Source organism: Nothoprocta perdicaria, unplaced genomic scaffold, assembly GCF_003342845.1.
Source record: "Nothoprocta perdicaria isolate Ctin4 unplaced genomic scaffold, notPer1 scaffold_170, whole genome shotgun sequence".
Classification (NCBI taxonomy): Eukaryota; Metazoa; Chordata; class Aves; order Tinamiformes; family Tinamidae; genus Nothoprocta; species Nothoprocta perdicaria.
In genome coordinates, this window is record NW_020454872.1 from 1,342,277 (window position 1) to 1,358,569 (window position 16,293).

Below are 16,293 nucleotides of genomic sequence, written 5' to 3' on the forward strand. Positions count from 1 at the left end.
CAGATTAGGGCTCGACCTGCTGGAGAGCAGCTCCACRGAGAGGGACCTGGGAGTCCTGGTGGACACCAAGTTAACCATGAGTCAGCAGTGCCCTCGTGGCCAAGAAGGCCAATGGGATCCTCACCTTCATCAGGAGGATGTTGCCAGCAGGTCAAGGGAGGTGATCCTGACCTCTCCTCAGCTCTGGTGAGGCCRCACCTGGAGTATTGGGGGCAGTTCTGAGCTCCCCAGTATAAGAGGGATGTGGAGCTTCTCGAGAGGGTCCAGCAGAGAACAACAAAGGTGATGATGGGACTGGAGCTTCTATTTTATGAGCGAAGACTGAGAGACCTGGGCCTGTTCAGCCTGGAGAAGAGAAGGTTGAGAGGGGATGTGATTAATATGTAGAAGTACATGAAGGGGGGATGTAGGGAGGAAGGGGCCAAGATCTTCCAAACCTGCCTGGATGCGACTGGGTGCCACCCTGTGCTTTGGGTGTCCCTGCTTGAGCAGGGGAATTGGACTGGATGATCTCTAGAGGTCCCTTCCAACCTTAACCATTCTGTGATCCACCTGCTGTTTAGCCCCTGGCCATCCCAAACTCTGTGAGCCCTTTTGGTGCAATCCCTGCTSTCTTGCGCAGTCCTTCTCTGATGATGCCCTCTAGGGACGTCCACATCTCCCTGCCTTACCGTGTTTGAACATGCTAAGATTAAATCTGGTGCAAGTCCTGGGGACTAGCCTTAGCAGGAAAGACAGAGGCAAAGAAGGCATTCAGTACCTCTGCCTTCTTGGCATCCTCCGTCACCAAGGCACCCTCCCCACTGAGCAGCAGACTAACATCGTCGTCTTCCTCATCTTCCTCCTGCTGCTGRTATATTTATAGAAGCCCTTCCTGTTGTCCCTGACATCTCTTGCTAACTCTAATTCCAAGCGGGCGTTGCCCTTCCTCATTGCATCCCTGCCTTCTCTTACAGCGTGCCTGTATTCTTCCCATAATCCTCTTAGCATGAGGAATGGAGACGCAGATAATCACTTCTGCTTGCTCGTATGATATTTAAACTCCAAAGTCTCCCTGAAAAACTGATGCTGTTTTGGTGGAAGCTGCCCATTCTGCATGATGCAGGTGGCCTGCAAGGAAAACGCCGAGCAAACGCAGCAGGACTGTGTGCGGAGCAGCGAATGAGCTGGACTCATCCTGCAAAGTGGAGTCTTTAGCTCTTAAGCACTTGCCTATGGAGTGGGATTTGCCTGGGATGCACTGGCAGCTGGGCTGATTCTCCAAGCCACGTCCAGGGCTGGTGACAGCTGGGCCACCGGTTCCCATTGTGGTGGCTGTAACCCGGAGATGGGGCTGGCTCCYAGGCGGTGACTTCAGGAGATCAATGCTGGAGTGTTTAAACGAAATTAAAGAGCGCTTTMACTTCTGAAGGTTTGTTTTTTTAAAGGGTGCTAAAAATAAAGCTTCGGTTGTAAAGCAAAATAAAAACACTGCCATCCTTCATCCCATCTATTATACAGTAGCTGGCATTCTTTCGACAAAGCTTAAAATAACCATGAACATACCAGTGCAAATAAATGGGTGAGTCATGTTTGTTAATGCACAATTAGGAGTCTTGCTCTTGGCTCYGCGGCTGTAACGTCGCAGGCTCCCGCTCTCAAACAGAGCAAAGGTTTCCGGCGAGACCGGGGACCTATGAGCTCCGGGTTCTTCTGAACAAGGAGGTTTTGAAGCAGCCACTGCTTTTTTGTTTGTTTTTCCAGTCCCTGGCACTGCTGTAGTTCAAGCTGTCAGTACTAATTAGGCTCTTGTCCCATGTGTAAACCTGGGTCTGAGGACTTAAGTGGGGAAGTTCACACAAGGACTCATCTCCAAATCTTCCATGAGCTGTTCCAGGTCCTGCACTGCTCCCTGCTCTCTCCTTACAGCCTTCCTCTGTGCAACTGGCGGTGAGAGAGGAAGAGGAAGGTGCCAGCGTTGCAGTTCCAGAAGCTGCTCCTGATTTGGTTGCACGGGGTTCATCCTCTGCCCTTCATCTGCGACAACTTGAGGAGTTTCCCCTTAGGAAGGATGATTTGGGGGGGTGCTAGAGGGGGTACCAGCTTTGGGAGCAGAGAGCAAATACATCCACTCTGGTGTGACATGGCAGGGTGATGTCCCCACCTGCCACATCCATCAGCAACAAAGGCGATTCCCTGCGACCGAAGCCATGGGAATATATATTCCATATGGCCTTAGAGCTGGCAGGGACACGCGCACATTGTGAATGTACCACCTTGGGGGGAAAGAAGCAGCCCCCCACGCCCCTGAGTGCTGACAGAAAGCATTAGCACGGAGTCCCCAGGCAGGGCTTGGCTTCAGAGAAATCGCTAGCGATGCATGTTAATCGAGGAAGAGCATCTCTTATTCATTAAGGAGAGCCGAGCTCTCTCGTATGAATATTGAGCGGTGCCTCCCCCGCACCTCGGTTTCATCCTTCGTTTCGGCTCAATTCCAGCACATTCCGGGGCTCTCAGCAGAATGGAGCATCTGCAGCTCCCGTACTCGTTAGCTCCATTGTCTCCAGGGGCTCAAGGTTCCCTTTTGTGGCCCTCTAATTCTGCGTGTTTATTGCCAGTGTGCAAAGGGTCAGAGTGCCGGGTTTCGCGCTCATCCCGGCCTCAGCCTCATGGATGCTGGAGGTGCCCGCAGATGGGGCTCAGGGATGTGAGGCCACCCAGAATTCCAGCATTCCTGCAGCAAGTGGAAATCACAGTTTGAAATCCCCTGTCCAGGCTGGCCGTGGGATGCAGTGGCTCCTTTGGCTCCTTTGGCTCCATGAGCAGAGGGAGGAATGTGGAGGCCGTCCTTCCCGAGGAAGGTTGACCCTACTCACGTTCTTCTTGCTTCCTTGATGATATTTTAACCGCTTGCCTGGCTAGGGACTCTGTTAGGCCGCTTGTTTTCTCCTTGAAAGGGAGAAATGACTATTTGCAAGGAGCCCCGTGCCCTCGTCCTCCCATCGCTCCAGGGCTCGGCGTCCCGTCCGCAGCTGCAGTGGCCCGTGGGGCGTCTCGCTCATCACCCTCACGTCTGCCGCTCGTCACCCTCGCTCCTGCCTTGAGTCACTGTCAGCACGCAAGGTTATCGCATGTGACAGCCTTGTCACCCCTCTGATAAATCACACGCCGGCGTGGTATCGATTGTGCCTAAATTCACTGAAGACAGTAAATGACCCGTCTTTCTATTTATGGCTTTCTTTTTGGAGACAGAACAGTCTTGCTGTTAAAAATCCCTCTCTGGGCTGTTTCTCCTCGCCTCGACTGGCAGCATATTTCCTGCCGCTGCATCCCCGCGGGAGGCTGGCGCGGCGGCCGCGCGCACGGAGGTGACACGGCCCCGAGTGGCTCTGATGAGGTTTGGCAGCGCAGAAGAGCAGCTTCCAGCTCCTTGCCCAGCCTTCGCTTTCTGCTTCACGTGGTTCGGGTGGGCTATAACCCCCCTCCCCAGAGATGAGGGGGGTTGGAAGCCTCAGAGACAGCAGCGGGAGGGCAAGGACGGTCTGGGTGACTCTTTGTTCCTGCTCTGTGATGCTCCAGGCTCGGAGCTGCTCTGCTCTTTTGGCTCCTTTGTGGAGCTCCTTTGGCCTTCGCAGCCTGGGGCACTACAGGACCGTGTCTCATGAGGACTGTGATCTGGAGGGCTCAGCTCATTCCCATTAATCCCACTGTCAGTGCTACCCTGCAGGAGAGGCAAGAGGTGTCCATCGCCGGGACAGCAGAACCTGGTCTTCAGCCCGATGCAGTCTAAATCCTGCTACCCAGGATGGAGAAACTCCCTGCAGACCCTCACTGAGCAGCATCCACCTCAAACAGACCAAGCAATTTCCTGGGCGGCTCTTTCCTGCACAGACCAACTGTACCTAGACGTTTCCATGGGGCCCATTTTCTGTAGCTGGGAATAGACAGTGGCCATTTGGGAATATTTAAGTGGCCAGAAGCCACCAGACCAGCTCTGACGAGCCTGGATGCTGGAGCATGGGGAGGGTGGGCGATCCCGTGCACTTGTTGCATGGGATCCCACGGGGTTGTCCTGTCCCAAAGCTGGCTGTGGGTGGTGAAGGGAACAGCAGAGACGGTGGCTCTGGCCTTGCTGGATCACAGTGAAATGACAGCAGTGACAAAGTCCTTGATGTGACAGTATTGCAGCTCCACTGCCAACCTGCTCGGTGCTCGCTCTCGCTCACGCTCCCCCTGCCAGTGCCAGCGTGCGTGGCCACTGAGGTAGGAAATAGAGCAGAAGGAATCGAGGGCAGCATGTGTCCCTGCTAAAGATAGCACGCTGCCACCCCGGCTGCGGAGCGCTCGGCATCCGCAGCAGCTCCGTGGCCCTCCCTTGGTGATGGCTCTCCTGGAGCCCTGGGAAGGCGCCAGAACCGGAGCTCCTCTCCCTTGGCTTCCCCGGACTAGGAAATGTGTGCTCGGAGCGCGGGCACTGCCGCTGCAGCCTGGCTGTCACCTGCGCCACCACGCTCACGCGTGGCCTCCGATGGGGTGAGCGGCAACCTTGGCTTGGCCGCTGCGGGCCCCGTGGGGCACTGAAATCACCTTGGATGCTCCCGTAGGGCGGCCCCGAGGGGCTCTGGCAGGGGGAAGAGATTGATTTCCCCGGCTCCGCCCGTAGCAAGCTGGGAATTGGCACCGAGCAGGGATTCCCTTCCTGCGGGGAAAGCCCGTGGAGCTCCAAGGGCTTCCAGAGCAAATGCAGCCTCCAAGGCCAGGATTCCCGCAGGATTGTGGAGTGCGTCAAGCCCTKTGGGGCAGGGGAGTCCCCACAGAGTCCTGGGCCGTTCCACACTCTCTTTTGCACTGATGTCTGCAGATGCTGCATTTGAGGCAGATGTCTGTGGATATTGGATTTGAGCCCAGCTGTGGTTTGGAGCTGTAGAAATACCCCACAAAGAGCTGAAGGAAGATGGAAGCAGCCTGACCCCTTTTGCCAGGACCGGGCAGCACCCCGCACTTGGCTCTCCCTCCTTTGCAAATCCCCGTCACTGCCATCAAGACTGTAGGGAGCAAGAGGAGAAGACAGGTGCTGTACCTGGGAAAAAATCCATGTCAGGTYGTATTAATGCAAGAGGAGACATTGCCGCCAGCCTGGAAGGGAAGCGCAGGCTGGGGCTGCCTCTCCAAGGTGTTGTGACTGCTCCAGCAGCATTTTCCTTGTTCGGAGAGCAACACAAACATCCCTTGCCGTCCCTTTTGCTGGCTGGAAGCTACGGAAAAGGGTCTGCTTAACTCAGACTGAGCCTTAAATTCTCATTTGTGTGGAGGGACAGAGTCTGCAGCCTTCATGCAGCTCCCTCCATCCTCTGAGGGATGAATGTAGGGAGGAGGGGGCCAAGCTCTTCTCAGTGGTGGCCAGTGACAGGACAAGGGGCAGTGGGTCCAAGTTGAAACCCAGGCAGYTCCATCTCCACGTGAGGAAGAACTTGTGCAGTGTGAGGGTGCCCGAGCCCTGGCACAGGCTGCCCGGGGAGGCTGAGGAGACTCCTTCTCTGGAGATCTTCCCAACCCGCCTGGATGCAATCGGGTGCCCCGKGCTCTGGGTGTCCCTGTTTGAGCAGGGGGGCTGGACTAGATGATCCCTAGAGGTCCCTTCCAACCTCAACCGTTCTGGGATTCTGTGTGATTCTGTGAACACTCCCTTCAAACTCCCTTTTCACTCACCCACTGGATTGTAGCATTTCCCCTCACCCGCTCCTGTCCAGTTCCTTGCCCTCTTTTCCATCTCTGTTGGCTCTGGAATATAAACATGATGCAATAAAACTGCGTTTACCAGTTGCATTTACCATAAATGTAGTTTTATTTAGTTATCAGAGGCTGGRTGGCATGCAGTGCTCGCTTCTCCATTACCTGAGGGGCACAGAAGACTTTGCAGGTCTCCCCACGAAAGAAAAGACAAACAGAAAAGCACCTTTTGGTTATTTTTTAACACTTTTTAAAACCTTTTTTTTTTTTTTTCAGGATTATTTACAAGCCCTTATTTTGCTAAGCAAAAGAGCAGAAGTCCCAACCTGGGCTCCCAGATGAGCATCCTTCCTTTTCTCCCTTGAGCAGCAACTTCCAGCTTTTTATAGGAGATCCAAGAGCAAAAATAAACGTGGCCACCCTTAGTGGGGCCGACTGGCGCTGAAGTCACCCTTGCCAGGGCTTCTAACAGCCTCCTGCAGCACCCTGGGCACCCGCTGCAGCACTGGGSGTTGATTGTCGGCTTGTTTTCGCTCCTCGCCTAATAACCCACCCCAAATTCCTGCAGAGGAGAGAGGCACAAGGAGCCTTCTCATGCCTGGCACACACCTTTCCCCATCCTGCTGTGGACATTGGCAGCGCGGGGGAAGGAGCAAACAGAGTGGCCAAAGTCTGTGCCGCCAGCCACTGCTTTTGCTCCCCAGCCTCCATAAACTCCATCTTTGCAAGCTCTTTTCAGTACCCAGCACCAGCATGGAAGGTCTTTTTTTTTTTTTTTTTTYTTTTTTAATCGTTTCCATGCATGTGCAATAATTCGGCTTGCAAATGTGTGCACATTGCAGCTTGGGAGCTTGGGCTACAGTTTAGCGGGACAGCTGCCTCCGCCGTCTCCTTCACACCCCATTCACACCCGGAAACAGGTCTGGAAATACGGAAAAAAAAACAACTCTCTGATGGTTTCACCTTAAAATAGAGGCATGCTGGTGCATCCCCCGCCTGCTGTCATGCCCTTGGCCTCGCCCTGGTGGCAGGACCACCAATGAGAGATCGTATCAGCATCCCATGGCATTGCTCTCAGGCAAGAGCATCCTTCCAATTGCAGCTGTGCTTGGAAAGAGGGAAATAAAGCCCTCGTATTGCCCTGTTATTGCCGCTGCAGCGAGGGTCGCACCCAGTTTTCCRTCCTTTCCTGCTCTCTGGGGAGTCTTATTGTATTAATGGCACTTATTATAGAGAGTTTTTATTTCCTTTGATTTCCCTTTTCTCCCTGTGTCTTCATGGGCAKCTCAGCCTGAGCCAGGGAGCCTCAGTGCTGCGGCTCAGGCGGAATGGAAATGTCAGAAACGCCACTGCTGGGATCCTCAGCTGCTTGTGCTGGGCTCTGTGTGGGGCTCCTGGGGCAGGATCTATCCCAATGTGSGGTTTTGAAAACAAAAAATATGGAAGCAGGTGAAATTGTGAGCCCCAAGGCAGGTTTTTAAGGCGCTGCTGATGCCAGGCGTGTGCCCACAGGACCRGAGAAATCCCAGAAATCCCAGGCAAGCTGCCTAGCTTACCCAGGCGGGGCATGCGGGAGAGCTCTTACAGCTGAGGGTCAGCAGGGCAGGATAAATAGAGCAAAACAGAGATTATTAGGCAAAATGGAGACAGCAGGGATTAATGAAAGAAGCAGGAAGGGGTTGGCTACTGCTGAGCTTGCTGGGCTTGGGTGGCGCACGGAGGCGCTTACCCCTGCCAAATGCTTGGGAGACAATTCCAAGCTCTGGTATCAAACCAAATCAAGGGTGGCAGATGTAAAGTTGAGCTGCGTTTGTCCTGGACCTTGTGGGTGCTAAAGCAGGGTGAGWACCAAACTCCACTGGGTGACCTCAGAGTTCCATAAGGGTTGATCCGGTTGTTGACCCGGTGCTGTCTCTCCCTCACTGCTTTGCAGAGATAAAGTTTCCTCCCCAAGTGAAATTGCATCTTTCATTCATCACCAAAGAATTAATAAAAGAATTAATACAGAGCTGGGCTAGGCTGCCTTTCTGAAGCGCTATTCGTAGCCTCAAGGGCTGAAGGACTTGGCAGGGAAATGCTGCTCCCTGTCCCACCGCCTCTTCAGACTCCGTTTCTGGGATTTTGAGCCGGGATCCTAAAATTCACAGCAGGAAGGGTATCTTCCCCAGTGGATGGTAGGAAGATARGACTCTTTTGGGGAGCAGCTATAGGATGCAGCTCAACAAACTCAGCCATGGGATAAAGACTGAGAAAAACATAGAGGAAACTTTGGGTTGAGGTAGGTGTCATGTTAAAGATCTCTTTGATGTCTAACATGATCTTTGGCCTGTTTCACCAAGGAAGGGTGACAGMTGTGACTTGCTGTAGGGACAGGAAGCGTATAGCATATGTAGGGTCTTCCATTGTCAGGATCATGATGYCCACATATGCCAGGCTCCATCGCCTTCAGGGTCCTGCTCTGGGGGAGATGTGTGATCTTGCTGGGGTCGTCGTAGTGRTGAAGAGGATGGAAGATGCAGTGAGGTGGTTGAACCTTGAGAATGGTTGAGCAAGGCCAGGACTTCGGGCTGATCCATCTCCAATGGGCTCCATCACTCCCGTGCTCATCGGAGGCGTGAGCCAYGTCTCACCCTCCGGAACCATCGCACACCCCAACCGCTCATGAGATTTGGGAGGAGAGTTGCATCCCGCATTGTCTCTGATCATCATGTGGGCGAAAACGCCACGTTCAAGCAAAAGACCAAGACCTGTCCTCGCCAGTGGCCCAGAGCTGGGGACAGCGGGAGAGGAACTCCAACCCGAGACATGTTGACAGCATCAAGTCTGTTTTCTGGTGCCTCCTCTCCACCGCATCTTGTGCTTCCCAAGAGAAGAAAGGGGGGAAAGCAGCAACTGCGGAGCAGGATTTGCTTGTGGAGCAGGATTTGCATTCAAAAGGAAAGCGGGAGACAGACGAAAAGAATAAGGTCAAAGCAAAGAGACTCTCAATCCTTTGCAGGGAGAACTCCGCTTCCAAAAAGGTTTTCTCAAGTTTCCCCATCCCTTTCTCGCTATCTCCGGGCTGTTAATAATTCAGTGATTTATATTTGCAGCAAAACCTGGCGTTTCAGGGCGGGGTAGGGGGGTTGAGGTTATTTCTGTTTGCAAAGACTTTAGCGGATTAACGGCGAGCATTGCCTTTTGAACCAAAACGAGCCCGTTTGGGGAATTAAAGTTTCATTAACAGTCACTGCTTCTTGATTTTTTTYCCATGCATTTGGTTTCTAATTGAGTTGCTTTATTTAATTTCTTTTTTTTTTAGAGGGGGAAGGGAGGACAGAGGGAAAGGATGGCCAGGCTCTTCCGGCGGAGCTCTTTATTAAGGGTGAGCTGTGAAAGAGAAGCAGGCGGTGAGTCAGCATCCTCCCCGCCAGCCGAGCTGTTGCTGGGGTTACTGGCGCAGGTGGCGGCGCGCCTGCCTCTTGCTGCTGTCCCCAAGCTGGGCCAGGACCTGGTTTTCCTAATGCACAAATCCCGGGCGCCAACTGGTGTCCTGGAAAARCAATGTGCTCCTGTGTGAGCATCCATCAGTTCGGGTGTCCCAGCTGAGCGAGCAGCTATGTGGGTGCTGAGCACTAGCTCTGCATGCTTCCCGGGATGCAGATGCTGCAGCAAAACACAACCGTGGGTTTCCAAACTGCTGTGTGTCCCTAAGCCCTGGTCCCTGTGGAAAATAACGCCTGGCTTGGGTGTCAATTTAGCCCTCAGCACAGGTGCTTTGGTCTCAAAGAACTGCAAAAACCATTGACTGACTGGCTTAATGAGAACGAGAGGACAGGGACGCAGTTCCGCTGCTCTGGAGGGAATRGGGATGCTCCAAGAAGCCCTTCCCAGCCCCAGGGGCTCCCCATCACATTAATCGCGCGGATGCTTTTGCCGCGGGTAATGAAAAGGCGGATCTGCGGTTAAAACTGCTCTGCCGATGCAATCTTATCCCTTAATGGCAAAATAACGTTGAGCTGCCGCCACGCGGGATATCGCTTTGCTGTCCTTGCAGCGCTCCGCCAACACGATCCCCATTAGGGCAAAATTTGCATTAACGATGTTTGGCCAGCTTAATCCCACCCGCTAATCACATTTTTTTAAGGCATTAAAATAGGTCTAACTCTGTCCTGAGCTGTAACCCCTGGGCTCCCAAAGAGACAGCCGGGATTTAGGCAGGTTGGCTCTCCTGAAGCCGATGGAGTCCCTGAGCACGATGCATTTCCAGTGCATTAAGATATTCCTGCTGCTGCCTTAGTGCCGAGGGGTTTCYGAGCCTGGCAGATAAAGAACAGATGATTTGTCCCAGATTTATCAATGGAAGCAGCTGCTCATTCAAGGGCGAGAGAGGAGACATTCCCACCCCCACCATCCGTGGGGTGGTGCTCCCAGATGGAGATGGGGAGTTTCCTCACCCAAGGGTGCTGCAGGTCTGGGTGGGAGTTCAGCAAGCCCAGAGGGCTCCTTGGAAAGGGATATTTTGCTGGGATTCATGTGTGTTTGGGATGTCATCAGTGTGAGAAAGGGTTTAATCCTGCTCCTGTGATTTCCCCTGGAAAATATCTGGAATAAACTGCTGTGATTATGGAAGTTTTCTCTTGTCCCTGCCAGCATTGGTGCCCCCAGTGAATATTCCTGGTGTAAAGGCAGCCTTGTGCCAGATGACAGTGATACATTGGCGGAATTCCTGGCAGGCAGAAAAGAAGAGCTGGGCGAAAAGGAAGGGGGAAGTGCAAGAGTTAACAGCGAGCCTGGGCTGCGCTTCCTGCCCTGTCCTGCTCTGGAGATGCTCCGGGCTGGAAGGAAGCAGCTTGCTTTCCTTGGGAGCACTCCCAGAGATTAATTCCTGCAGAAGGGATGAGGCAAGCGGATGGGGTGCTTCTTTGCATGAAATGGGACTCAGTGGATGGGGTTTAGAGCCAAGGATGGAGAGGACAACCAGGGATGGTCACTGCAGCAAGGTGTCCCCAGCACCATCGCAGGAGACCACCTTCAAACGGCTGCAGTTTTCCTGCTGCTGTGGGAAAGGGCAGGACATTTTCTTGCTGGCCCTGCTGTCTGGAGAAAGCACTGGGAATGCTTTCTGAAGCTGGGATGCAATCACGGGAACAAGAGCTCGGTGCCTATAGGATGCCCACCTTGCCAACCGGCTCCCTCGTGCCGCCCTGGCATTCCCACTGCGGAGCCAGCTCTCACRGAAGCGTTTAGTGCTTGGCTCCTTCTCCGGCTTTGTGTGTTTTGTGCAGCTTGTTGCTAATTCTGAGGATAAATAAGTTTGATCTTTTCAGCTGTTTCCCTCCCTACCTTCTGGAGGCTGGGCCAGTTAAAAATATCTGTGGTAAAAAAACCAAGCGGGACTCAGATGCGCCAGAGTGCTTCCAACCTCCAGCACAGACGGTGGAAAAGAGCTTCCAACTTCCCCAAGCCTCGTGGCTGGACTTTATTCCCAATCCAGGAATGCCCTAAATTGCAGGAACTCCATTTGGCCTGTGAGATTAATGGGTTTCGAGAGAGCCCAAGATGGGTTTGGGAGAGCTCTTGGGGCAGATATCTCTGAGCCAAGAGACACCACTTGCCGTGGGGGAGAYTTTTTCCGTAAAAATAATCCCATCGCATCCAAACGCAACTTTTTGCATGAGACCAAATCCGTGAGACCAAATCGGTCTGTGTGTGTGAGGGGGAATTAGAAGCCACAGGTAGCAGCTGTGGAGAGGCCGAGCTCAGCTCAGCCCTTCGCCCAGGGTCTGGCTCAACTTCTGTGCCTATGGGGTCAGCACCGTGGGGATGCACCTGCTCCTCCTCCATCCCTGCCCTAGGCAATGAAATGAAATGAAATGAAATGAAATAAAATAAAATAAAATAAAATAAAATAAAATAAAATAAAATAAAATAAAATAAAAAACAGAGCAAAACAAATCCCTGAGCCTGCAGCTGAAATGCTGATTGGAAACCCCCGTAATGCGCTGCCTGCTGGGTCTGGGGCGGGAGGGGAGCTCGAGGTGGGGGGATCGAGGCGGGGGGCCAGGGCAGCTCTGAGGAGGAGCCCGGGGGGGCCGGGGCGGCCCGGCCGGGGGCGGCTCCGCCGACCGAGGCGGTGCCTGGGCTGGGGGCGGATTTTTTGAGCGGAGCCTCCGCTGCTCAGAGCGGCGGCGGGGGGAGCCCGGGCGGGCGGCGGCGGCTGCTTCCCCGCGGGCGGCTGCGGGAGGAGGAGGAGGAGGAGGAAGAGCCGCCTCCTCTCCCTCCGCTTCCTCCCGTCTTTATGGACGAGCGCCTGAGCCTGCTCCGCTCGCCGGGCGCCTCCGCCGCGGGCCGCCCGGCGCGGGGCAGCGGCGGCAGCAGCAGCCCCCGCGCCCGGCGCCGCGGCGACCAGGCGGCGGAGGAGGAGGAGGAGAGGGAGGAAGGCAGCATGCCCGTGGCGGCCGGGGGTGACGCGTCGCCCGACGAGCCGCGGCATCGCCCGCCGGCGCTGCCCGCCGAGCGCGGCGAGCGCGAGTGCTGCGAGCGGGTGGTCATCAACATCTCGGGCTTGCGCTTCGAGACGCAGCTGCAGACGCTGGCGCAGTTCCCCGAGACGCTGCTCGGAGACCCGCGCAAGCGCGGCCGCTACTTCGACCCGCTCCGCAACGAGTACTTCTTCGACCGCAACCGGCCCAGCTTCGACGCCATCCTCTACTATTACCAGTCCGGCGGGCGCATCCGGCGGCCCGTCAACGTCCCCATTGACATCTTCTCCGAGGAGATCCGCTTCTACCAGCTTGGGGAGGAGGCCATGGAGAAGTTTCGAGAGGACGAGGGCTTCATTCGGGAGGAGCAGAGGCCACTCCCTGATAAGGAGTTTCAGCGGCAAGTGTGGCTCCTCTTYGAGTACCCAGAGAGCTCTGGGCCAGCCCGAGGCATTGCCATCGTTTCCGTCCTGGTCATCCTCATCTCTATTGTCATCTTCTGTCTGGAGACRTTGCCTGAGTTCAGGGATGACCATGACTTTGAGGGAACTGCAGGAAACTTTGGGACAGATGGTGGCCCTTTTCCAACCAATGTCCTCACCAATTCCTCCTCCACGTCTGCTTCCATGGTGTCGTCCTTCACCGACCCATTCTTCGTGGTAGAGACTTTGTGCATCATTTGGTTTTCTTTTGAGCTGCTTGTGCGCTTCTTCACTTGCCCCAGCAAGGCCACCTTCTCCAAGAACATCATGAACATCATTGACATTGTGGCCATCATCCCCTACTTCATCACACTGGGAACTGAGCTGGCTGAGAGGCAAGGGAATGGCCAGCAAGCCATGTCCTTAGCCATCCTCCGCGTGATCCGCCTGGTGCGGGTCTTCCGCATCTTCAAGCTCTCGCGGCACTCCAAGGGGCTGCAGATCCTGGGGCAGACCCTCAAGGCCAGCATGCGGGAGCTGGGCCTGCTCATCTTCTTCCTCTTCATCGGCGTCATCCTCTTCTCCAGTGCCGTCTACTTTGCCGAAGCTGATGACCCCAGCTCGGGCTTCAGCAGCATCCCCGATGCCTTCTGGTGGGCCGTGGTGACCATGACTACAGTGGGCTACGGGGACATGCACCCCATCACCATTGGCGGCAAGATCGTGGGCTCGCTCTGCGCCATCGCGGGCGTGCTCACCATCGCTCTGCCCGTGCCCGTCATCGTGTCCAACTTCAACTACTTCTACCACCGCGAGACCGAGGGCGAGGAGCAAGCCCAGTACATGCACGTTGGCAGTTGCCAGCACCTCTCGTCCAGCGAGGAGATGAGGAAGGCCCGGAGCAACTCCACGCTGAGCAAGTCGGAGTACCTGGTCATGGAGGAAGGGGGCATCAACCACAGTGCATTCAAGCAGGCTGCCTTGAAGACGGCCAACTGCACGGCCACAAACAATCCCAACTGYGCGAACATCAAAAAGATCTTTACGGATGTTTAAGAGCAGAACAAARCACCAGAGCAAACGCCTGAGGCTGCAAACCCACGACCACAACAACAACAACGAATACTGATGCAAAGTGACTGTGTTCTCAGTGTTGTGTGGACCATGCACCATCGTCGGTCTGTGTGTGCCCTTGGTTTTATACGTCGATTTTTATTTTTATTATTTTTTTTAGATTGTTCCTTTCTTAAAAAAAAAAAAAAAAAAAAACGGATTTAAAAAGCTTGGGAAGAGGATGAGTAAAGGGGAAAAGCAAGTAAGCTGACGGCAAAAACCTGCTGCGCGTTGGAACCAGGCGTTTGCTCCGCACCTTGGCTTTCCTTGGGCTTGGGGACATCTTGCTTTGCTTCTGCTTCCCTTCCCCTGCCTCCCGCCCTGTCCTCTCCGTGCCGGCAGCGTGTGGCTCTTTCCCTAAGCTCACTTGTTGGAGGAGCAGGCGCGTGCGGGGCGGGGAGGCGAGCGAAGCGCGTCGCGGCGGCGCTGCCGGGGGGCCCGAGGAGGAGCCCCCCCGGTAACTTTGCACGGAGGCTCTGGCGCCGCCGCAGCGGTGGGAGCACCGCGTAGCGCTGCGCTGTCAGGGAAGCAACCCAGCAGCGTGTAGGAAATTGCCATCTGCCCGGAGACCGAGGGTAATCGGGTCTGGTTCAAAGAGCAAAATTAACCCCCCARATCCTCGTTTCCTATCCTCAATTCCCTCCCCCTGCAGCCCCGGAGAGTTGTTGCATCCGAAGGGGAACGGCTGGCAGGCGCGGGGCCGCAGGAGGCGATAGCCGGGGTGGCTGCGCGGTGCTGGCGAGTGCTCCGTGCGCGGAGCTCAGAGCATCCTGCCCAGAGCAGCCGACAGCGCCTCGCAGCACGAGAGGCTGATGGGGACCGGAGGGATGCAGTTGCCTTGGCGACGCCRGTTTCCCGGGAAACCCCCCTCTCCCTCCATCCGCCAGGTTGTCATGGCATCCCGCTTCCCATCCCCACCGTCGTCAGCCCTTGCAGACATTTCCCGTTCCCGCCGGATGGGCTCCACCGCTCCAGTCGCTGGCGCGAGGGCGCTCCAGGCGCCGGCTCCCGCAGCACCAAATCCCTGCGCTCCACATGCTGGGCTCACGGCATCCCAGCCTGCATTCGCCCAAAGGAGCACGTGCCGGCGCCCAACCGGGAATTGCCACCAGCGCCGCCAGCCTCTGGAAAGCAGCTGGAAAACTGCAACTCTGTAAAGAGCAGGAGCGCCACGTGTCCCAAATCCCACACCGGGCAGGGGAGACGGTGCCCACTCCATCCTTCCTCGTGCGCTGCTGACCTCTGGACATCTACCAGGAATGGGGAGCTTCCCACCGGGTGCTTGCCACCTCCTAAGGTACCACTGGGTGTGTTTTGGGGGGGGACATGGTGCTTTGCACAGTTCTGCACCCGGGTGGGCTAAAGCTACACAACCCCCTGCAGGTCCTCTTCTCTCTTTGCTTTTCCCATTGTGAAACCAGGATTCCCAGGATGCTAACGGCATCCGACAGCTTTAGTGGCACTGCYGTTGTTCCCACCAGCTGCAGATCAGCTGGATCGGGTAGAGGCACAGGCGTTTTGCCCAGGCAGCCTTTTCCAGGAGGCCAGGAGGCCTTTTCCCACCAAGCTCCCACCTTTGCATCCTTCCTAAGGATCCTTCTCCAAGGCCCRTTGAGATCTAGCAGCCGAGGAGACCCTCTCCCACCCCGGAGGATTCACGGATGTGCATCCATGTGATTTTTCCAGGTGGCAGCTGCTGGGCCGTGTGGCCACGGAGGCAACGGGTCCAATGGACAGACAAACAGGCACCCGGGGCAGGGTGAGGGGCTCAGCGGAGGCCGAAGCGCTGGGAGCAGGAGCCCGAGTCGCGGAGCGTGGACAGGGACTTCAGCTCAAGCGGGGACACCGGCTTAACCGTGTAGTTTGGAGCCCTCTTCCTGCCGAGCCGTTAAAATCTGCGTCTCTGGGAGAGCACGCGGTGCTTCCAAGCCRGTCTGCTGCACAGAAGCCTTTTTGCTCTCTTTTTTCCCTGTGTTTATTTGAACAGAGCTGAGTACCTTGGGAAATGAAAGCCGGCACAYGGGATTTCTCCATGCGCTCCCTGATCTCCTCGCACTGGGTGGTGCGGTTGGGTTAAAGAGAGGCTGCCGCTGCCTTCCCTGGTTTCCTGGGATTTAGGGCTTTMGTGACAAGACCTGTGTGCCTCTTTTTTTCCAAGAAGGAGGTTCCTTGGGAATGGCTGCCAGCTGGGATCGGGGTCTTGACTTGCATGAAGAGATGGCAGCACTCGCAGGGCACCTTGTTCCAAGATTCCTGACCCTGGAATCACTACCCTGATGGGCTGGGGGGACATTTTCCCATGGCTCACACCAGGTGGGAGCTGATTTCCAGTCCCTGGGAATTCCGGCCGCTCTGGAGCTGTGGGGATGGTGAAGGGAGCAGCCGAGCGCGCGGCTCTGCTCCAGCTGCTGGGCCGTTTACAAGGCATCTCGGCTGCTGGTTCCCGTCCTCAGCTGCTGCTGGAACAGAGAGTTTCCTCTGGGAATACAGCTGGGGCTTTTCAGGAGCCCAAGCTCCTGAATATCTATCTAGCAGTATCTATCCAGCAATATCTGTCTGACTTCTGACTGTTTTTCCTCCAGGAA

At 55.4% G+C, this 16,293-nt stretch overlaps 1 protein-coding gene and 1 long non-coding RNA gene across 2 annotated transcripts in view; both read left to right on the top strand.

Moving 5' to 3' along the window:
* The first annotated feature begins 11,989 nt into the window (after positions 1-11,989).
* LOC112944661 (potassium voltage-gated channel subfamily A member 3-like) lies at positions 11,990-13,833 on the top strand. Its single transcript, XM_026036136.1, has one exon. It carries the CDS (start codon positions 11,990-11,992, stop codon positions 13,649-13,651), a length of 1,662 nt encoding a protein of 553 aa, XP_025891921.1. The 3' UTR covers positions 13,652-13,833.
* A 745-nt stretch (positions 13,834-14,578) lies between these two features.
* The window catches only part of LOC112944662, a 2,963-nt gene continuing 1,248 nt past the window's right edge, over positions 14,579-16,293 (top strand). Inside the window, exon 1 of the long non-coding RNA XR_003248812.1 lies at positions 14,579-15,005. This is a non-coding gene — a long non-coding RNA (uncharacterized LOC112944662). The remainder of the gene's footprint in view (positions 15,006-16,293) is intronic.